Below are 23166 nucleotides of genomic sequence, written 5' to 3' on the forward strand. Positions count from 1 at the left end.
TTTGAGAGACATGTTTCGGCATGCTTATGCCATCTTCAATTATTGAGTAACAGAACGTGAGTAATTATACAACAGACAAGTAGATTAATAAAATATTTACTGTATGATGTAATACAAAAGCGGGTACAACGTGACACCAAACATCAAAAGTGTGAACTAAAACGCTAGAAAAGTGTTATAATGCTGTAATTGAGATACAATGAAGTATATGAAGTTGATATATTTTGTACTGCGGTATTAGATACATATGATACACGATCCTCGCAGCAGATAGCGCTATTTAAGCAATAGCGAAAATCAGACCTGAAAAAATCAGGCCTGTACGGGATTCGAACCACTGACCTCTGCGATACTAGTGCAGCACTCTACCAATTGAGCTAACAAGCTAACTGGGAGCAGGCCGTTAAGTTGATTCGTAATAAACCAGTGAAAGTGATAAATGAGATACAATGAAATATATGAAGTTCATATATTTTTTGTACTGCGGTATTAGATACATATGATGCACGATCCTCGCAGTAGATAGCGCTATTTAAGCAATAGCGAAAATCAGACCTGAAAAAAATCAGGCCTGTACGGGATTCGAACCAGGATCGTGCATCATATGTATCTAATACCGCAGTACAAAATATAAAATATGACTGATCACTCCTCACATTCATTTTCAATGAAAATCTGGACAAAACTTCTGAAAACTTTATTGGAAATTTTATTGGTAATTTTACCAATTTTACAAATAAAGTAGACATAACTCCCATATAGCATATTAGTCTAGGCAAGTTGTGTACAGAGAACAAAAGACTAATAATTTAAACCAGTAGTAAGCTTCTGGGAATAATGACAAATTCTTGAATAACAGCTTGCCACAGTAAATGTCACTGCCAACCATTCTGTCTATGCTACCAATTATTGGGTCACTTCACATTACCTTAAACAGAAGAGAACATAAAAGTTAATTCATATCATCAATCTTAATAAATTAGAATTTCATGATCACGACACATACAGCAAAGTGACATATGACTCAACTGGTTTGAAATTCATAGTGCACTTCGACTCAACATTCATTTCGCAAGGCAAAGCATTCTACTGAAATGAACAGGACAGAATACAGCTGACGCCATTCGTTTCGAATAACACATGAACATGAAGAAAAGGGCACCAGTTTTACTCATGAGACAAAGCCCACGCATTTTTTTGAGGTTAATGGACTAGTTAGACCGAAAGCTAGATAAATAAACAATGAACTGACAATAGAAAGGGATTTGGGGGCCAATTGATAAATAAGTTTTACCGAAGTTTTTCCTCTAGTTAGCACATGAAGTTCGAAAAGGCAATAATAAAAATTACCGTCAAAACACAGTAAAAAAATAAGCCAAAACCGTAGTTGATTGAGGTAAGACCATAACCGTTGTTCAGACACATGCCTACCCACCATATTCAACAGACTTAGAGAGCAAAAAGGCCAAAGTTAACAATTGGTTCATGCTTTAGCGTGCACTATCGAGTTATGGAGCACGCGGGAAGTTTAGAGAGCACGAAAGAAGGGTAAGAGTTGCCCGAGGCGATAGCCGAGGGCAACTCTAGCTTCTTGAGTGCTCTCCAAACTTCCCGCGTGCTCCATAACTCGATAGTGCACAGCTGAAAGCATGAACCAATTGTTTTAGAACATAGCCGGTAGAATTGTGCATCAAATCCGACGGGAAAAATGGACAACAATATCAGTTGAAGCGAATCGTGACGGCGCTGATGCCGAGTCTCCTTTTCCTTTGTTTTTCTCTTTTTCTGCCTCATTTAAGAACTCTAGCCCAAGGGAAAAGGTCGAAACATTGTCTTCGTTTTCGGACTAGTAGGCCGAGTTTCTGTTTGTATCCATTATTGTCGCGAAATATATTATTTTTCCCGCGCTAACAATCGGCCGCTCGCGCGAAAAAAAAATTTCTGGCGAAGCGATTTGCTGACGCTGTCAGCGTGCACTATCGGGATTTTGAGCACGCTTACAAATATTGAATTTGATTGCGCGGTTCTGCTAGCTATGTTCTTAGAGGACTTCATGCTTTCCCTCAGATCGAGGCGGTTTCCAATTCCACACCAGGTCTCTTCCAGAGGCAAGCCCTGAGCTCCCAGAGATCCTGGCGAGCCTTGCACCCCGCCATTGAAACACAAACCACCTACTGATCAGAACCTAACCGCTTTAAAGTTCACCTTTGATGGAGCTCAACTTCCAGCACTTGTGGTGAAAATCGACCTCGCACAGGAGATAATCTCCTTGGGAAATGTCCACAGAAGTAAGTGCGACAAGGAGACGTGGAAAAGAAGGCTTACCTGCGAATGGATCGAGTGAAGATCTTTTAGATGGTCTGAAGGTAAAGATGTTGTAGATTGGTGTCATGGATTCTGCAGTGTTTTTAGCTAGTTGATTGTGTGGCTGTTAAACTTCCTTTACCTAACCGTTTTAGTATTATTATTTCCTCGAGTTTCTTCTTCGTATTAATGCGTGAGCTGTAAGATTCGCCAGAGCAGGCGATCGATGTTATGTTTCCCGCAATCATTTACTAAACTGTTTATCATTCGACACGAATCGTGCTTTGGTCAGCATTTTAAGTTTTATTCGAGCATTTGTGTTTGATATATACCATCGCTTATTTTTGTGAATCTTGCGGTGTTGCTTCTCTCTAGATTCCCAGGTAATGCAAATTTACTGCAAAACACCTTGTCGATTCTCCAGCATTCTCCATAATGTTTTGCTCGATTCAGTGGCCGACCGATATTTTTCGGATCACGCGAGGGATACCGTATTGCAACAAACGTGAAGTCTTATAATGCCAAACTGTCAATTCAATAAAGCGTTGTCATATTTAAGAATCGTTTTAGTGTCTCTTTAAAATATCGTTCATTCCATCCTTATGACACTGCAAGATCGTTGTAAGAAAACTGCACTTTGATCGTAATAGCGAATCGAATGATATGCAGATTGGTCATATTTTTCAATCAACCAGCGTTTTTTATTGGTTGGGCGCCTTTGTTTACTTTCCTTTCCCCAGAGGTTGCTTTTGTTTCAACCGAATCTCGTATGAAGTTTTTAATTTTTAAGAGCCAATATTTGATGTCTACATTCATCCTGAGTTGGAGCGTGGTTGATAGTAGTTTCTTGTAAACGATAGTTTCTTGTTAAACGTCGCTGCTTTTGTTATTTCGCAGGTGCTTTCATTGATGTACAAATATAGCAAAATCTAATCAGCTGCGAGGCAAAAGTGCACTAAGTCAAGTATTTAATTGCCTGCAACCTTTTTGAAGAAATTTCTAGGTGCAGGAACTGAAACAATCTTTAGATAAAATACAGCCTGATTGCTTTATCAAAGTCTTTTTTTATCTAACAAACGATAAATTTGTCCATGATATACCCAGTAATGAATGCTTGAAAATAAAAATAGTGTTAGAGGATGTTTTCACCGGAAGTAATAAAAAGAACATAAATTTTTTTTTCATGAGAGGGCATGCAGTATGCAAATATTCAAACAGTTGTTTAAGGAGGATTTTTGGGTCTGAAAAGGATAGAAGTGTGGGTTGATTTCCAAAAAATATTGAAATAACTGAAACAGCTGTGAGATTTTGAAAAGCTTGACAAGGTGTAGCAAAGTATATAGCTTTTTCCATCCAAGAGCTTTTATCCTCAGTATCTTTTATAAACAGTGGCCTTTTTTCTGATTTAAGATTCAAAAATTCAAAATTATTTTCATGAAATTTTTTCTATCCTTAATGAGAAGATGAAATACTGGTCAGATAAATTAGAATTAACTAGCTGAATATCAATTCAGATGAACAGAATATTTTCCTGTCACTTTCTTCTTTTTTTTTCTGAGCTTTTTCACTCCTTTTTTTTTTTGTATTCGAGAAAGAAAAACAGAGGAAATAAGATTCAGACTAGCTAAATGACAATCATTTTGACTAAAAAAATATTAGAGCCATAAAACTAACCCTTTAACTACCGATTGTTAATTCTCCCCTCTGGCTGCCACACATCTTGTAAAGTAGTCTTGAGAATTTGGTGGTAGGTCAAGGTAACAACTTCTACCTGCTAAGTTTGAGTATTCTCATTACCTGTTTGCAGGATAAAGTATGGATATCATAGGGAGAAGTTACTTGTTAATCACCTCTGGGAGTTAAAGGGCTTAGGAGACTTCTAAAAGCTAGCTCTTGTGAGAGTAATTTGGATATATCAACGAAGTTGAAATGGTAAATTGGCCACCGTAACGATTACAAAAGCTGACGTTTCGAGCGTTAGCCCTTCATCGGAGCGAAAGATGAGAATACTTTGACAGCAAGATAGCAATTCATGCGTACATGTTTAGCACCATTAGATTTAGAATTCAACATTTAAGGAACATGCCTCTTGATTTTGTTATTTACAGAGAGAGGAAAATAAAAACCAAGAAGATCAGGTCAGTAATTCTATTCTTCTAGAATTTTAATTATGCCAGCACAGTGCCCAAAGCCTCAACCTAATTTGCAATCACCATTTGGTGAACTAAATTTATAAAGTGTTTGCACAAGATTATGTATTCATCCTTTGAAAATGGAATAACAAAAGAAACGAGACAAGGACACTGTTTTGAATTAGACAAAAGGAAAACTGTAAACTACACTACCAGGCTTTGTAATCATTAAAGTGGCTGTCCAATTTACGTAATGGAGTACAAGTTGTACCAAATGTCTCTAGGCTTAACACCTGGTGCAACTTAGCCAACACATGACAAATAGGGTCATAACACAATATTTGTGCAAAATTAGTGTTACTCTCACTTAAACCTCCATTTAAAGACCCTACTTTTTGTGAAGGTGTTTCAGCTTTCCATAACCTGTCAACTTGTAAGATGTGTGCTTTTTGGTGCAATTTTATTTGCCAAAATTTTTTATTCTTTTTATGGCATCTAAGACAGAGATAGCTTGGAGCACAGCTATTTGCACATAACTGCCATAGGATTTAAAATTCCTTGTATGATGAATTCAAGGTTTGGTTGTAATGTTTTGTGTTGATAGGAATTACAACCCTCAGAAGATAAAAGAGAATCTTATTCAGACTCAGCTCCAGCAGAACAACCAAGCATGTTAGCAAGTTTGAATCCACGGTAAGGTGCTCTCTATAAAATTATTTCTGTAGGCATGTCTTGGTAGTTTATGTATTACTTATCAAGAAGTGTTGAGGACACATCCTACAGACCAATGTTTGTCTGCAGTGACTTAAACTCTATCTGCTGCTGGAAAGACAGTGCAAATTAACTGTTTTAGCTGGAAAAAAACATTCAAGCATTAGTAACCTTTTCTGAATTCAAATTTCATAAATAATGCACTTTTAACTGGTTTCAATGTCACTATGTGGCATTGCCTAGAGGATGGGTGGGGTGGGCGCAAGGCCAGAATTCATGAAGTTTGAAAGGAATTTGATCCAAAATCTATGTTTTTAAGACAACATGATGCGTTGTTTTAAAATGTTCCTTGTTCAAGTGAAGAAGTTTTCAAAAAGTTTCTTGTAACACCTAAATCTCTAAACTATTTTCTTTGAAATTTGTTAGCTAGAAGGAAGAAACATCAATCACAATAGGTATCTAAGTTTGCAGTGGTGCTTTGTTCTTTCTGAAAGAGCAATGGACATTTTTTTTATTGAAACTCAGATGGAGGAACTGGTGGATCAGAGGAATGTTCACTTTGGTGATGATAGGAGGTTTCTCCATTATTGTATACTTGGGTCCTTTTGCTTTAATCCTGTTGGTAAGTTTTAAAGAATTCCATTTTCACATAGCTTGTAGACATAAAGAAACATTGTGTAGTTCCAGAAAATATCCATACCTCCCCCATGGAAGGTCATTGGAAATTCCGAGAGGTTGGGGGGTTTCTTGGGAAGCTATTCTTCCAAAGGGTGACCCAATCTATTCGAAGCACATACTCACGTTACGTTGTTTTGAAACAAAAATAATTGCTCCAAACCATTGTGATGAGGTTAACATCAAAAGATTTAATTTTTCTGTTTCCTCTTTAAGTTAGTGAGCACCTCAACCTCAAGAAGAACAAGTCCAGATGATGTGTATAATTTTGAAACTCAAAAATGGCGGATAAACAGGACTTGTCACCAGATTCCTAGTTTCGTCTGACATGTTATTGTGTTTTTGACTTCCGTTCACCCAGTGTCAGCTTCAATAACTAAAGATACTAAAATGCATTCACCAATGCCAATTGGTTATGAACTATATTCTCATTGGGAAGATGTTTTAAACAAACTAATTATGGTTGACGACATCAGAAAACAAAGATGTCACGTGGAAACGAAGTTATGTTACATGGAAATTTCGCCATGTTTGTTTAGTTGCATTAAGGCTGTTGGCGAACTTGTCATAAATTAAGTTGTTACAATCCATTTTCAGGTTTAAAGGATGATGGAGGTAAAGTCTGTTTACGAGCCTTAGTGGCCCATTAGGTCGGTGCTTAACTCCGGTTTCTGTAGCATGAAGCGACTAGGAGTATTTCTACTCCCCCCTGGATGAGATGCCAGTCCATCGCAGGGTTACCCCCAGCATTAAATTGCCGGTACCCATTTATACACCTGGGTGAAGAGAGGCACTGTGAGAGTAAAGTGTCATGCCTAAGAACACAACACAATGTCCCTGCCGGGGCTCGAACCTGGACCACTTAATCCAGAGTTGTGTGCACTAACCAGGAGGCCACCGTGCCTCCAAAGGGATGATAGAACATACATTTTTAATTATTCTTCAGCTGTTTGGTTATGTTTGCGGCGGCTTCTCGTTTCTATTTCAAATGATTTACACTTTAGGCTTCATTTGCCGCTCCATAGACTGGTCGCCCATGGTAGGTAAAGTATGCAAAACACCAGGACTTCTTACATAATCTATTTTAAAGATTATGAAATTTGTGCTCTAGAAAAAAGAACCTAATTAAATGAATCTTTTTAAGATGTTGACTTAACAATAAAGAATAGTTCTTTTTTGACCGCTTCATTGTTGTGGGCGTGACATTGGGACATCGGGAAATTGTAAACAAGTTTCAACCACATTCAACGTGACCAAAATAACACCTTCATATAATAACAGGCCTGAACCTTTTGATTTTGTTAGTAATAAATTTATCAGAGAATCTTTTCCAGTCTCTAGGATATGTTATTTTAGAATTTACTGTTATCTCAATGAAATAAGTTCTGGTCATTCTATGCAAAGATCTTATCTTGTGCTGCTATTTAACGCTATCTGCAATTTTGTTTAGTTTGGGTTCAAGCAAGTTAATCATCATTCTCTTAAAAAAGTGATTTGTAATAATATTTCCAGAGGGGTATTTCAAATAACAGAAATTCTAGGGGGGAGGGGGGGTCCTAAACAGAAAACCCTCCATGGGGTGGGGTATGGATATTTTCTGGAACTACACATTTAAGAGATAGGGTGGATATCTGCAATGCGCTTTTTTTTGCATTTGCTCTGGAATTATTGGAAAAGGCATCATGTGGATATAGTTTGCAGTTCATAGAATCACATCAGGAGATTCTGTGGTGTAGTGGTTGGCACATTGCACTCCAGGTTGTTGGTGTTGGAAGGGTGGATAATGGTATTCACTTGGTAATTCTCTACTTATCAAATAATGCAGTACATCCTGTTAACTCTTACTGGCTTTGTTGGATTATGCTGTCTGCCTTTGGACAAGGTCAGACCCTTGGATCATGGTCACTGTTGTGTGTTCTAGGGTTGTAGTTGCAAATCCACAATTTATTCACAAACTCCAACAGTCAAGATCAGGTCACATCCGCATAGATTTTTTACACTTCTTGACCTATGCGCGATTTGCTTAATGAAAAATATACAAGCAATAAGTAAACCTGGGAATTTCAAACACTGAATTGTCCTTTTTTTCCCAAAGAACTCACATTATGTAGAAGCTTTTGGAAATCCACAGTTGAGCTAATGAAAACTACAACAAACACGGCAACTAATTTTCTTCATGTTCAGTCTAAGACTGCTATGCCTTATGGGAGGCACAGGCTCTCAAAACTAGAACAAGAAATCTTTTTAACAAATGAAAATATTCAATAAAAGATAACAACATGGGTGAGATGCTTTAAAATTCCCCTAAGGTGTAGGGCTTTTAACAGGTTGTAACAAAGTGCTGGGGGCGGTAACATGCCACTGTTTTGTATCCCCTGTTAATAAAAGTGAGGTGAGTTCTGGCAGTTAGGAGCAAGATACTGGAAATCGCTGAGAATTGTCCCAAAAATTCAAACCAGTTTGAATTAGTGGACTAGTTGCAGAGACCAAATTTTAGTCCCTGTGACTAGATTTTGTGACAAAAATGGCTGGTTCAGAGGATGAGACTTTGACCCCGTGACTTGTTGAGGGACTAGTCGAAGGGACTAGTCCCCTCATGTGTGCTGACCTTTAAGAAAGTCATTGTAAAAAGTATTAAATTTTATTGATTAATTAAAAGCAAATTTTACTAAACAGTGCATAGAGAAGCCTTGACGTGTCAGCCCCTTTAACTGTTCAACTGCTCTTTTCATTGTACAGATCCAGTGTATTCAAATCAAGTGTTACCATGAGATCATCTGTATTGGACACAAGAAATATGAAAAATACAATCTGCCATGGTTTAGATCCCTAAGTTGGTAGGAACATTCACAGATTATTCACAGTGTACAGAATTGTGTTGTAGGAATTAGTATACAGTGACAGATTAAATCTGACTACTGGGCAGATTCTCTTAATATCCTTTTCAGATGGAACTTTTCATGAACTCAGTTATTTGTCTTTTTTTTTTTTTTTGTACAGGTATTTTCTTGGATGTGCAAACTTTTTCTTTTATGGCGAGAGTATAACAGATTATTTTAATGGTAATCCAAACCCACAAGTGGATGATGCATCAGAGGTCAGTGTTATAACGTACTGTTACTTATTTTCAGGTTTATTTTAGCACGTAACATTATTTTATGTTAACCCTTGTGAATCATCACAGTGCTTTCAATAAGATTTGAAATAGGTGGCTACCTCGGTACAGCACCCGCCGAAGAGCAACTTGAGTGCGACTTGAGCGTGGTGACCGTGACTTGAGCACGGTGAAATATACCTGGCAAACTCACAACAAAATACCCACCGGAGCTCCGGTGGGTACTGGGTCTTATTGAAAGCACTGCATCAACTATTGTCTTTTTTTTCTTGAATTCTCTTTTATTTGTTTTTTAATATTTTTTTTTTTGCAGGAAGTTGTGAAAACATACATAACCTATCACAGGTTGATTTCATATTCACTTTACTTAATTGGTAAGTACAGCTGACGAAATAATCCACCATACATGAGTGAACAAAAGGAAATTCTTTATAACTTTTATAAGGTTGATATTGATAGAAATCCTGTCAAAAGGCAAAGTAAATCAGTTGCACTATACTGTCTGGGTGAGATACCACTTACTAATGGATTGTGAGGTCCATGCTTTAAGTTACAGACCACATTTTCCCACTTGGATTTCAATCTGCCATTAATCTAAGGGGGAAAAACAAGGCTGGGCTCTACACTAACTTTTCAACTTACTAGCCAAGTGGCTAGTGACAACGTAGATGTTAGGACAATTTCAGTTTGTTTACTAGCCAAACAGGCCAATGGAAATAAAAAACCACTAGCCAAAACTGAATTTCTACTAGTCTGTGGCTAGTTGGCTATTGTTAGTGTTGAGCCCTGGGAGGCTCTATAACTTGCAGTAAATAACAAAATAATGAGGCCACAAAGATATTTATTACATCTTTAGATTCAAATATAGAAGATTTCAGTTCAAGCAAATTTTCGATTTTAGTGGGCCATACAATGAAATACAGTCTATGAAATTGACCGATCCAGCAGAGAGACAAGATAAATTGTCACAGACTTAATGCCTCTATTTCTTAGCCATTGTCAAGATTACAAATGTACTTCAAAAACCTTTCAATGGTGCGTAAAATGATAATATGTATTCACTCGTACATCAAGTGTCGGTTAAATGATGTTACAATTATTCTTAATAGATTCCTAAATATACCAAAAAAAATTATTAATCAAGTTTAAATTTGTTTCCTTGCAGGTTTTATTTTATTTGTGTTGAATTTAAAAAAAGAACACTACAAAGTGCAATTTTCACTGGTAATTGTATTTTTAATTATTTTTCTGTGACTTCTGTGATATATTATTTTCATCCAAATTTTCAAGATGAAACATCAAGCAGGCTTTTCTGTGTGTGTGTTTTGAAAGAGAGAGAATTTAAAAACTAGCACACACTTTTGGTCATGATTCTTGTGTCAATTTGTTTATTTTTTGGTCAGTTTTCATTTAGGTTTCAAGAGATAGTTAAAACAAGCAATACATGCAAACATTGTTGAGTATTTGAGAATCATTTGAAATAAGATTGAATTGTTTTAGTGAAACAGAAACAGAAAAAGCCAATGGTTTTTTCTATCAATGAAGGCAGAACATCTTTGTATATAATCAATGTCTGATTTAAAAATTCATAGATTTTTTAATGTAAATGGTGAATTTTCCCTTTGCCTTTAGTTTGGCTGGACCCATGTGACATTGTTGATTGTTGTCACCCAATCACACCTCATCATGCAGACCTTGTTTGAGGGACTTATTTGGTGAGTAACTTGTTGGGGTGAGGTAGGTTGCTTTCAACCTTTTTACTCCTAGAATTGATGAAGATGTAACTTAGAACTCCTTGTAACAACCATACATTGCCCAGCTAACAGGTGATGAACATACTCAAACTTATCAGTTTGAAGTTTCAGAACTTAGGATTGATAAGGTTGATTAATAATTTTCTCTCTCCTTTCTTTGCAGGTTCTTTTTACCAGTCAGTATGGTAATTTGCAACGATATCTTTGCATATATTTTTGGTAAGTTGCTTGTTGTGTTTAAAATCCTTTGCTATCCTTTTCCTTCTGTTTGAACTTCCTTTAGGAGTACCTTGCCATGTTTCGTTGTTTCATGAAGTCAAGTTTACACCTTTGAATTTTGATTAAGCTTAAAGTTTGAGACACTGAAGAAAAGAATCATACTGACAATATAGGTCACTGAAAGAAGCTGGATGGTAGTTTGACGAACTTCAAAAAAAAAAGCAGGAAACATAGCTCGTGTTGTGGATTATAAAGGTGTTTTACAACTAACATTTTTTGAAAGTGTAGGGGCATCTTTAGGGTTTGTGGTGCTGCTCCTAAAATAATGGTAACATTGCCTCTGTTTGTGTGTTTCATTATGATTAGGATTCTTTTTTGGCCGGACACCTCTTATCAAGGTATGTTGTTTTTCTCTGCCCTCTGTTTAATACTACTGGTATTATACTATGTATAGTACAGTGTATATTTGTACCAACTATATGAAGTGAATATTGATCGTAGGAGCCCATACGCTTGTGTAGGTCTTCTGACAGGCTTTTGAACACAGTTGGGGCAGTACTTTTATCACCAAAGTAAATGTAGGCTCTTGAAAGCTGGCTGCAAGGCCTTCTCAGCTAGAAAAAATGATTTCTAAGCAGAAAGCTGTTAAATGAGGTGCAATTGTCTTGATGGATATATGTTCTCCTTATGTCTATGCACAGTACTAAAATTCACTGAGTACATACTCAGTCATGAATACAATTTCAATTGATTTATCCGTGTTCAACTTTTAACTCCACTTTTCCCCTCAGCTGTCACCCAAGAAAACATGGGAAGGTTTCATTGGTGGAGGGGTGACAACAGTGATATATGGATGGCTTGTAAGTTATTTCATGTTATGCTAGTCTAAGTACTATGCATAACAAAATTATGACAGATTAATTGACACTCTGCCATTAAGATTGCAATATTCTGGAACAGCATACCATTTTCATTACTGATAACAGTACTGTACATTCCCCCTCTGCCCCTGTACAATGTTGCATTTAATGGTTTTTGTGAATGAATATGAATTAGTGGTGGATGATGTGTATTTTATTTTCTCCTTAGATCTCTTATTTCATGTGTCAGTATCAGTATTTCATCTGCCCAGTGGTGGTAAGTTAAGAAATTGAAGATCTATGATTTTTAACTTGATGACAACTGTGTTGGTAAACTTGGAGAAACAAGTTTGAAAACTATCGTTGTTTCCAGAATTGGTTAATGAAATGTGAACAAGTTAACAATTGAGCAATTGTATTTCCTTGGAAATTTACATCTTCTGTATTCTGTGAAGTGTTTTTTAGCACTAAATGTTTTGTACTTTATGTGGCTCCAGCAAGAAGTTCTTGAAAATAGGTGTTTTTTTATCCCTAACCCTTAGTTAGGACTGACAGCTTTGACCAATCAATTTTAAAGTTAACTGTCTTTTGTAAGACAGGTTTTTCAATTGTTTTGCTTAGAATAATGAAAACAGTTCATGTATAGCACACTAGCGAATAGTGCTTTTTGCGTGACTGGCCAGCTGGGAACTAAATGACAAGTACTATTCACATCTGAGCAGCTGATGAGACAAACTTCTGCAGTTAGCTTAATTTCTTACCATTTTTTGTTATTGTAAAAAGTAAAACCTTGATTTAGACACGATATTAAGTATTGAAGCTGTGCAGCTTGTGGGGTTGTGTATAAAATAAAAATATACATAAGCAATAATAATTGTAATAAAGTATAAAATAAGACTTGTGTATAAACATAAGATAGTGTTTATATTAATACTTGATAGTATCATCTAACTAATAAAATTATAGACCTGGCGTATTGAAAGAAATAAACTAATTTTTGGTATCTTTGTATATACTAAATCAATTGTTCACCTCAGAGGGGAGAAAGTGGTTGTGGCAACTTGGTAAATATCCACCACTATTCACTTTTACATTCAGGGAATAATCGTTGACTATTTATAAGGAACTGACTGCAGTAGCAGCATATAGTTCTATCAATGGTTGCAATCACCTCAATCCTATGTATAAATGAAGCAGCCAACCAGCCTGGTCAGGTTGATGGGAGGTGTCCTTCAAGATATAAAAAAAAGGGTTTTTGAGCCCTACATGTAAATCTCAACAGTTGTCCAAAGTCCTCTTATTTGCAAATAAGTGAGCTTTGCCTTTTTTCAGTTCAGCGGCTCAATAACAGACTTCAAGACAACCTGTCAGCCTTCATCACTTTACAAGTTGACTACCTTTACCATTCCTGCTCCAGTCAAATATCTTCTTGGATTCGTAAGTTTCAGTTTTTGATAATCTAGGAAACAGATCTTTCTCACTTTCGCTGTTCAATGAAAGGCTTTTCTCCTCTGCAATCTCCAAAGTGAAGTCAGCAAAAGAGGCTATTGAAGGAGAAGGGCATGTTTGTTCCTGTAACCATTTCAGTTTTATCGTTGCCATTGAAAACTGTATTTGCATGAAAGTTACCTCTTATCGGAACATGTGATGTGTTTAGACTAAAAAATGTATCTATATGAAAGTTACCACTTTTCAGTACATGTGACATGTGTTTAGAATCCACAGAGTAACTTGAAGGTTCACAAGTTGTCTGGAAAAATTTATTTTTAAATGCTGCCATTTTAGACAGAACTCGCTAACCTGAGTTGGACATGGACTCACTTTGGAATTACTGCATTCTGTCCTCCACTCCACCTATCATATACTCAGCTTAATGTGATGGTTATATTTCAAATACCACCCATTGGTTTCAGGGTGGTTTGACACAGGATGAGGTGTGGCTTTATCCAATGCAGTTCCACTCCATTGTTTTGTCACTCTTCAGTTCATTGATTGCACCATTTGGTGGTTTCTTTGCCAGTGGATTCAAAAGGGCTTTTAAAGTCAAGGTAAACAGAAAATCTGCCTTCCTCTGTATTGATAATGCCTGTATTCTAATGCAAATGTGCATTTAGTTACATGTGATATGGGGTGCATTATGTCAAAACCATGTTAGGCTGCCACCCGTCATGTCAAGGGATTGACTCTACTTTGAATTGCTAGAATCTTTGATTCTGTGAACCACCAGAAAGTACCAAGAAAGCACTCTCTTGGTGCTGAGTTGTACTTCAGGTATCACACCTTGAAATAAACCCTCTGTAATTCAAGGTGGTGTTTGTGAATTTTAGCTGGCTCCCAGTGATCATTATATTTTACATGGCAGGATTACTTGTACACTGGTTATACCAGTCATCTGTCCGAGAGACAGCTAGGGGGATTAATTTCGGAATCAAGGTTAAAATTGGTAGTATGTATATGCTGTTTAATTTTCAGTCACACTCCCCTTAAAAGAAACATCTGGAGTGATTTGAACTAAGGCATGTGGTGTGTATTTGTTGTTTCCCTTTTTGTTTTGTTTCAATTTTGTTTTCTTCCTTCAGGACTTTGGTGATACCATTCCTGGACATGGAGGTTTAGTGGATCGCTTTGACTGTCAGTTCCTCATGGCAACTTTTGTTTATGTTTACCATTCCACTTTCATAAGGTAAGGTGCAGGGATGTAGCTAATTAAAAGATTTTAACAAGTGGAAATCTAGTAATGATAAGTGGTTACATGAGCCGAAGGCCCACCCTAGTGTGCCTTGGCACACTATACCTAGGGGGGTCTGGGGGCATGCCCCCCCCCCCCCCCAGGAAATTTTCAAAATCATACTCTCGGAGATTTATTTTCCTTGATTTTGGGAGCAAAATCAAGGGCATTCATCATTTCCCATACATGAAGTACAAATACAGCTGGCCATTGAAATCAACAGATCAAACTAATGAGGTTTGGAACTTTATTTCTCCAGAGTTGAGGTGATGAAAGGTATAGTTATGTTGGAATGGACAACCACAAAATGATATATAACTCTGGTGGCTAAATGGTGACTTGTGATAGTGGAAGCACCGGAGGAGAACATTACATGAACTAATTGAACAGTTTTTTTTACAAAAATAAACTCCACATTTCAGAGAAATTGTTCGAGCAACTGTTTGATTTTGTGTTTACAGGGCACCCCAACCACACAAGGTATTACAGCAAGTTTTGTCCCTGAAGGCAGAACACCAACTCAACATCTACAAAGAGCTCAAGTCCAGCTTGCTTAGAAGAGGTATATTATAGTGGATTCAGCAGTGTAACCACAACCCACCCATATTTATCTTGTTAATCACTTATTAATAGTGTTAACTTAATTACCAGGGTTATGATAATTGCGCATGTCAATTATTATAAGCTATGGGTATCCTTGTACAGTAGTTATATCACTAAGTGTATTTTATGGCTTTTGGTTTTCATAATTATGTTTTCAATGTAAGTGCAAGCAAGTTGAAGTCTGTTACGTAAAATGAAAGGAAAAAAAAAGTTGAGGGATGCCTACCTTTCTGTAAAGTTTCAACATGTTGAGTCCCCTGATGTGTATTGGGAAACACAAGATTATCTGTATCAGAATTCAGAAAGCTTTCATCAGGTCCTCTTTGATAATGCAGATGCCCTGAGATAAAAGTCTAATGTCACTGGCTCAATAAAGTTAACCAAAAAAAACAACAACCAACTAAAAGAGAGTTTTTCAGTGGACTCTCTCCTGCTCCCATAAGTAAAAATCAAATTTATTTTGTTATAAATTTGTTAATTTTTGTCACAATAATATATACAGTAACCTAGTTTTTACTCTATCTGTACATTTCTAATTTTGTTTTTACTTTCTACTTTTGTGTTATCCTCTGATTTTACATATGTTCTGTCTAACTATGGATTCTATAGTTATCTGTATGAAGAGAACAGTGTCACCAACTTAAATATATAGTTCTTCATATCTATATTTGATTTTGATAAGAAATGCATGGTGATATGAAGAACAGCACCTTTTCTTTTCTTTTAAAGTGGCTATGAGATAGATAAATATCTTAGAAGTTGTAATGAGCAAAGAGATTAATGAAGGCTGACGCTGTGAAGTTGTGACATGGATTGTAAACAAAGTTGACATGTCACAGCAAAATGATGTAGTTCCCGTGAAAAAAAGGAATATTGGGTGTAAGTTATCAAGCAGCTGATTTGTACAATACATTTTAATAACCATGTAAAATGATGTTCATTGGTGTAATATAAAAACCTGATGTGCAATATTTTATGAATATCTGTTGTATTAATGACATAGTATTAAAGGTGATTTATGCACATAGATCTGTAATACAATGTTATGGTGATTTTATCATAGTATGGTTTGAAATGGTGTTTTTCATTGCCGATGTGTTCTGAAAGCTGTCACTGCTAAACGATCCTCACATGCAAAACTACAACGGCTAGTTAAGAAATCATAGTGTGGATGTTTCCTTGAGTAAACTGGAATCTTCTTTGCCTAGAATTGAAAGAAGGAAAAAAAAATTGTCTTGTACATCAGAATTTGTTCAAGGGTTATTGTAAAATAGGTTATGGTTTGTCATCATGGGAAATAACACTTTCAAAAGAGAATATGATTGTTTGGGTCACAAGGTGGTCTCTGCAGATGTGGATCACATCATTTTGACTGCACACTGTTAGTCTGCTTTACATTTTTACTGCACACTGTTAGTCTGCTTTAGGTGAGTGTTCAAAGTTTTTTCTTAGGTTATTTGCAAAGACTTGTCTAGAAATTCAGTCCAACCATTTGCAATAGAGATTTACAAAGATCTTTCATTAACATGAAGCTCCTTGTTTCTTTGCCTCCTGTCAACCACTGGTTGCAAGAGTCATCCATTTTCTTATTTTCAAAATTCATGGAACTCCCTAAACCATTATTGTCTAGGTTAGGAGTAAAGAAGGTTCATACTCTTCTGAGATCATTAACTTAATGACATCCTATGACTTTTTCCAAAAAATTAGTTCCTAATTAATGTGAAAATGAACATCTGACAGAGGCATTCTTAACTTTTGTCGCCCAAAATATCAGTCCCAGTCACTTTCAAGACTTCACATGTCCATGCTAATATTGACTTTCAAGGCGTGGCAAATGATGTGGTGGAATTCCACATTCCATGGTTTTCATTACGTACACAAGGCAATTTATACCTGCTAAGCTATCTTCATCCTCTAACCTAATTTTTTTCATTACAATATTAAGAAAACGATCGCCAGCTAAAGAAGCTATTGTTTGTTGAACACATTGTCCTTGCTATCACCTTACAAAATGTAAAGTGAACAAAAGGGAGAATATTCACAGATGTTGGTGTAGGGCAAGAAACCTCTTGCTCCTGAGAAAGACCAGCAGCTAATTTCACCTTTCAGTATCACCCCTGAATAAAACGCAAAGGTCATATGAATAAAGGGAGTGATTTCAAGAACCTCTTGAGGGTCAATTCTCCTTCTCAGTGCCATTGTACAGAACAGTATGGAGGCAGTATGGAGAGGGTGCATACTGATTTTAGTGTGTTAAGAGTTAGCAAGATCCCACCCAGCAAATGGCATTTGATGCAGCTTAGGGCAAACTATTTCCTTTCCCCTCAAACACTGAACATTATTTTCCATACTGTCCAAGCACCTCAACTAGATCAGTTCATCTATCAAATGTAGATAAAAGAACAACCTTTTAAGGAGGTAACTGAGTTTAGTATCAACAGTCACTGTAAGTCCATTCACTACACTGTAAGTGAAGACATAAAGCTTCTTCCTCTGAAACGTTTTAAGAAAAACATTAAGCTAATTCTTCTTGATAAATGTTAATTTTTTCTGGCCTTCCGTTTGTTTTTTACTCTGATATTCCTTGACCTTGTTTTGTATAATGAATGTGTGTGTGTGTGATATCTGACCCAAATAATTACATTACATAAATCACCCAAGTATAGCTGCCCTTTTTTTCTAGCTCCTATGGTTTTCTAGCTCTTAACAGCTTCCATGGCCAAGAACAAAAGTAAGCAAACATTATTTTTGGGCTAAATAATAGGTTTATTTTTATTTTACATGTACCACTATACTCAGTTTGAAATACCCTTAAAGGTATTCAACAACAACCAATGACAAATGGTGAATTTCTCTCAGACTGAGGCCCACAATGCAAGCTCCCTTCATGAGCAGTCTCTATGTACACTGTAGCACTTGTAAAATAATTTCCAACACAAAAAAGATTAAGATTCCCTTTGTTTGGGCAGCATTTTTGTGAACCGACTTTACTCATCAGTAGCTGCTGTATCTTCTTCATCAATCTTTGGAGCAAGGTAGTATCTGCAAGCACAGATGACAATGGTTAAAGAGGAACGAAATGCAGAAAGGTGACTACAACATGCAACAGTAACCACACTTGATTCTTTACTCTCCCTAGATCATTTTTTATCCTATTTCATTATCATCGGCTTTTAAGCAAGTGGGAGAAGACCTAAACCTTATCAAAAAAAAAAAAAAAAAAAAAAGGAACTTCCAAAAGAAATAATGAAATAGAGGAGTAGTTTTGACAAGATTAACAGCAAAATTATAAAAAAAGGAATGTCTCACTTTGCCACTCCATGAGGTGATTTAGTTGCTAAATTATTTTAACAATTCATCCTTTGAAGACTTACTTGAGGTTGCCTAATTCTCCTACTTTGTAGTCAAGGACCAAGGGGACATCCTCTTTCAGTGACATTTTTACTGTGCTGGATAATGGAGTAGCCTGAACAAGAAGAATAAAAAACAGTCAAGGACAAAGGTGGTAGCAAAGAAAGTGTTAATGTTCCAAGGGGAATAAATTAATCAGTCCTGGGTTTACACGCTGAGTCTGGCAAGATGTTGACAGACATTTGGTTGACATTTGATCACCCATCATTTTGTTCTTCCAATAGTTTTAGCTTAGCAGGGGGAGCTTCCCCATTTTGATAAAGAGAAAATCCTTTCTTACCTTTGTGAAAAAATTCAAATATCTGAGAGCAAAAGTAAGTTCCACAGGTTCATTGAGCTGAATTGAAACCTAGAACAACAAAAGTATAATGTTGACTTCATAGAAGCTAAAGTTAAGTGTAGTTTTAACTATTAAGTTACTTGTACTGAGTGAGCTGGCATGAACACTTGTATAATGTAAGACTGCCTCTGTACCAAATTAAGTACATCACCCAATATTGGGTGATGTTTCCCCCAAAAAGCAACAGAATGATGTGATAACAAACCTGTTCTTCTTCAACACTTGAATTTTGTTTGAGTGTAATTTTTCCTTCACCAAGGTCCCCTTTGGCTGAGAACCTCACTCCCTCTTTGGTACAGTTTATTGTCACTGAATCGCCAATCTGTGTCAGGTCTCTACATATTCTTTGAAATTCAGATGATGGCATTGTCACCACAGCATCATATTCTTCCTCCTAAACAAAAAGTTAACAAACATCACATGCCATATAACAAATTTTCTCAAACTCAAAGGTCTCAATGACAGTAGATGCAAGTGTCGTAAATTGTCCATTTACATAGACACAAGATGCCAACTTTCCCATTCCATTTAGTGTCCAATAATAAGCATGATGCCTTCACCATCCTGTTAGAGCTAAAATGCAGATACTGTTATCTGAACAGGTTCAATGATTTTCTCAAATAGTTTTGATTAAGAATTATGGACTTTGAGAAAGTCCTTCCAACATCCAAAAGTTAAGGTGCTAAAATATTCCTCTTTGAAAGTAACAAACCTCTTGTTGCAGTTTGCTGCATTCACTAAGCATTATGTATAACTATAGATAAGATCTACAGCAAGATAGAAAGAGAGGGGACAAATAAATTATTTCCTGACTTTATATCTATCTCTTGATCAGCAGGGATTTGCTAAAGCAAAGGCATAGAAAAAACCAGGAAAGATTTATTACTCGACGTTTCGGGGTCATCATGACTCCATTATCAAGAGACTAGTTTAAAAACATGCAAATAAGGAAAGGTACAAGAATAGCATAAATTAGACTGAACGGCTTAAACAAACACCTTGGCGCGGATGGAATCCGTTTGCACGTTCAGTGTTGGCTTACGCATGCGAATATACAACATTTCATTAACAAGGCAATCAAATTTAACGGCAAATTTGATTGCCTTGTTAATGAAATGTTGTATATTCGCATGCGTAAGCCAACACTGAACGTGCAAACGGATTCCATCCGCGCCAAGGTGTTTGTTTAAGCCGTTCAGTCTAATTTATGCTATTCTTGTACCTTTCCTTATTTGCATGTTTTTAAACTAGTCTCTTGATAATGGAGTCATGATGACCCCGAAACGTCGAGTAATAAATCTTTCCTGGTTTTTTTTATATCTATCTGTACAGTGAAAACTGTGACCTCAGACATAAAATGCTGCCCAATCCACCTATTCAAGACCTTCTGCAGTTTTCACTCCGACACAAATCAAAGGTGACTTACTGGTATTCCTAAATGCTCACTGTCGATATCCATAAGTCTCATTTTATATTCACATTGCCGGTCACCATCTAAAAGAAACAAACACAAAGTAAGAAAAGGATCTATTAAAATGCAGTTTGCTGATGGTTTCATAGGATCTCACTTGGTATTGTACTGCTGAGAAATATTCCTTGTCAGTCACAGTCATCTGCAAAACTTAAGCCTTCAGATGTCATGTAAATGTCCTTTATTTCTACCCTCTTAAAAACCATCAGCTGCGATGACAACTTAACCAATCATTGAGTGTCCTTCTTTCGTAAGGTCGGGGGGGGGGGGTTACATATATTTTACCTCTGAGAAGTCATTTTAAAAATTTTGGTCGTCAAAGAACAGATTTGGGTAAAAATTGAGCTCTGAGCATTGAAACCTTTGACATGTCACTTACTTGGGCTTTCAAACTGAAATGTCACCACATCACCTCCCTCTTCAGCTCTGATTGTAATACTGTCATCGTTACTAGCACACTTTAGTATTTTGGACAGATTAGCAGTCTCCATTCCCAGAATGACATTTCTATCACATCGAAATGGCTCAAATCCATCGGCTTCTAATGATATTGAAACTAAACTGACGTGACTACTGTCCATGGCTTGAACACTGATGCCGCTACTTGAGCATTCCCAGTTTGCATTTGGAACCAAATCTTTAATGGCTTCAAGAACCTTTTTGAATACATTTCCTTGGGTGAGTTTTGCTTCAAACATGTTGCAGACAGATGATGACAGAGGGGAATATGTAGAAGAATAATCAAAGCCTAAAATAAAAGAATGGATAATTAGACAAACCATCAGAAAAAATCTTGTTTCCCTCATCTTGAAACTTACCCTGCAAATTCAGTCATTATTATTACACCCTTCAAGTAATGACCAACATGAGTTTGACATAGGTAAATTTATAAATCTGACCTTATGATCACACCATGCTTGTGTAGCAGAAACAAAATATCCATTTCTTTTCAAAAATAGGCTTAAAAAAGGTAAACATTATTGTAGCCAAACATAGTAGTTAGAAACTAAACACTAGAGAGGTTAGTTTGTCAAACCTCTATGGATGCTCGCAAGCCGCATGTATTTTTCAAGTACAGGTAACATTCCAAAAATTGTGATGAGCCCAGGCAGATATATTTCTACACATCAAGTCTTAAACGATTTCACTTTACACACAAATTTTCCATGCTACATGCAAGTTATTGGTATCAAGCTGTACTGAGTGTGTTTATTATTCTCTTGGTCCAAATCTAGCAAATTCTAAGCTTATTTTGGTTGAGGAATACACAAAATAAGATCCTCTGCAATAAAAAATAAATCTTAAGTCACTACAACGATAATTATTCAAGATATTTCTGCAATCAAATGAAAGTTTTATGCTTTTTAACCATCGGGGCTTCGACCAACTAAAATGGCGGGAAAGTTAACCATCATTCCCGCGCTCGATCCGCAGTAAACATTTTCAATGTGATAGCGAAAGCTTGGAAAGGAGGCCTAAAAACGATGTTAATTCTAATCAAATGAAAGCATGCCTTAGAAATCTATTGGGTGAATGTTTTATGAAAATTTCGCATACAAGCGCGAGGAAGACGTAAACTGCATGCTTTACGACACAATGTGGTTTGAACTAAATTCCGAACTAAACCTATCATCTCCGAGTTATTTTGTTTTCTCTCTCCTCCAAATCTGCACATGCTATAAATATTTGAATAATCGCGAACGAAACCAAAAATTGAGCGACGATTTCTCAGTTCGAAACCAACATGGCTGTTAGGCAATCATCGCAAACCTTGGCGTCGGTGTGCAGATCAAGCATACTTAAATCAGCCTAATGCAATCGTAATCACAGAGAATGTCGCACCGGCTTTTCATGGGTTATGACTCGCATTAATGTTAAGATTTCTTTATCGGAGAACAAAAATTAGTACATAACAAGTACCTTACCTGAAGACTCGACGATCGAATACGAAATATAAATTACGCGCCAATGTCTACAACGAACAAAAGTGCGGGAAATTCAATTGTCGGAAAATGATTGGTTCACGATAGCACGTGATTTATCACGGGATCTTTTTCGCGGGAAGCACTTCTACAAAGAACATTGGGAAACGGGGCAAGTTTGAACGTGACCGAAGAAAAGTAGTACTGCAGTTTCAGTTTTTACTGAATCTACGTGATATTGATAGGTTAGACGCCACATATCAGCTCCATCGATCCAACTGAGAACGCGAGGGAATTCCGAAGCCATTAATAACGAGAAGACATAACTTCCAACTGGCAACCACTGCTATCTCAATGATGCCAGTGTTTTCCACGGGGATCGCAGGATTAGGGTCCCATGCCATGATGTCTCTTATTTATTCTTTGGAAGCCCCACATACCATGACCCACAAGTATCACGAGTGTTCCAGAGCTTTTGTCGTAATCTTCAATTTTTTGCAGTGACAAGTTAACTCTTTCTGTGCTTCATAAATAAGGTAATTTTGACAATTACAAAATAAATGATGTTCCCTGGATCATGTGTTTAACTAAATCTAGAGAAAAAAAAATCGGTTTTTTTTAGAACATTTAAAGATTTTTAGACGATAATGTTTGGAAAAATAAAGCCGATGGGAATCTTGCATTTTACGCAAATTAAGAGAATGTTTAGAAATAACTTTGAGCAAGAAAAAATTTCGAGATTTTAAGAAATGAAAAGATATATATGGACATTTTTGGAGAATTTCCGTATAGATTTTTAAACTATTTTTCGGAATTTTTGTACCTGGGCCATTTGCCACTTACACTAGCCCAGAATCGACCTGGAAGTTTCACAATGATAATCACGTGGGCCACCGCTAAGTTTTCTCCCGAACCTCATTT

General features: G+C 36.6%; 2 protein-coding genes and 1 long non-coding RNA gene across 4 annotated transcripts; 1 reads left to right on the plus strand and 2 right to left on the minus strand.

Annotated features, from left to right (window-relative positions):
- Nucleotides 1-674: 674 nt before the first annotated feature.
- On the minus strand, nt 675-1555 carry LOC148736377 (uncharacterized). Its single transcript, XR_015999308.1, has 2 exons — nt 1436-1555; nt 675-928 (listed from the first exon to the last, which is right to left on the minus strand). It is a non-coding gene; the product is annotated as an uncharacterized LOC148736377 (long non-coding RNA).
- Nucleotides 1556-2116: 561 nt separating this feature from the next.
- Nucleotides 2117-16128, plus strand: LOC111333426 (phosphatidate cytidylyltransferase 1). 2 transcript variants are annotated; one of them, XM_022938993.2, is made up of 17 exons: nt 2124-2366; nt 4413-4442; nt 5041-5129; nt 5673-5769; nt 8562-8659; nt 8823-8919; nt 9251-9311; nt 10103-10161; nt 10570-10652; nt 10855-10910; nt 11277-11308; nt 11702-11770; nt 12000-12047; nt 13103-13207; nt 13684-13818; nt 14350-14453; nt 14960-16128. In XM_022938993.2, the coding sequence occupies exons 1-17, from the start codon at nt 2277-2279 to the stop codon at nt 15069-15071; spliced, it is 1365 nt and encodes a 454-aa protein (XP_022794728.2). In that variant the 5' UTR covers nt 2124-2276; the 3' UTR covers nt 15072-16128. The 2 variants fall into 2 exon arrangements, with proteins under 2 accessions (XP_088611255.1, XP_022794728.2); XM_088755129.1 differs by lacking the exons at nt 14350-14453; nt 14960-16128 and having other exon boundaries at nt 2117-2366; nt 13556-13818.
- Nucleotides 16129-17843: 1715 nt separating this feature from the next.
- LOC111333428 (DNA sliding clamp PCNA) lies at nt 17844-22397 on the minus strand. The gene is made up of 7 exons (XM_022938996.2): nt 22249-22397; nt 20703-21071; nt 20279-20346; nt 19058-19246; nt 18793-18861; nt 18476-18567; nt 17844-18143 (listed from the first exon to the last, which is right to left on the minus strand). The coding sequence occupies exons 2-7, from the start codon at nt 21019-21021 to the stop codon at nt 18089-18091; spliced, it is 792 nt and encodes a 263-aa protein (XP_022794731.1). The 5' UTR covers nt 21022-21071; nt 22249-22397; the 3' UTR covers nt 17844-18088.
- Nucleotides 22398-23166: the final 769 nt, after the last annotated feature.

The sequence above is a fragment of the Stylophora pistillata genome, chromosome 3 (genome assembly GCF_964205215.1).
Source record: "Stylophora pistillata chromosome 3, jaStyPist1.2, whole genome shotgun sequence".
In the NCBI taxonomy this organism is placed as follows: Eukaryota; Metazoa; Cnidaria; class Anthozoa; order Scleractinia; family Pocilloporidae; genus Stylophora; species Stylophora pistillata.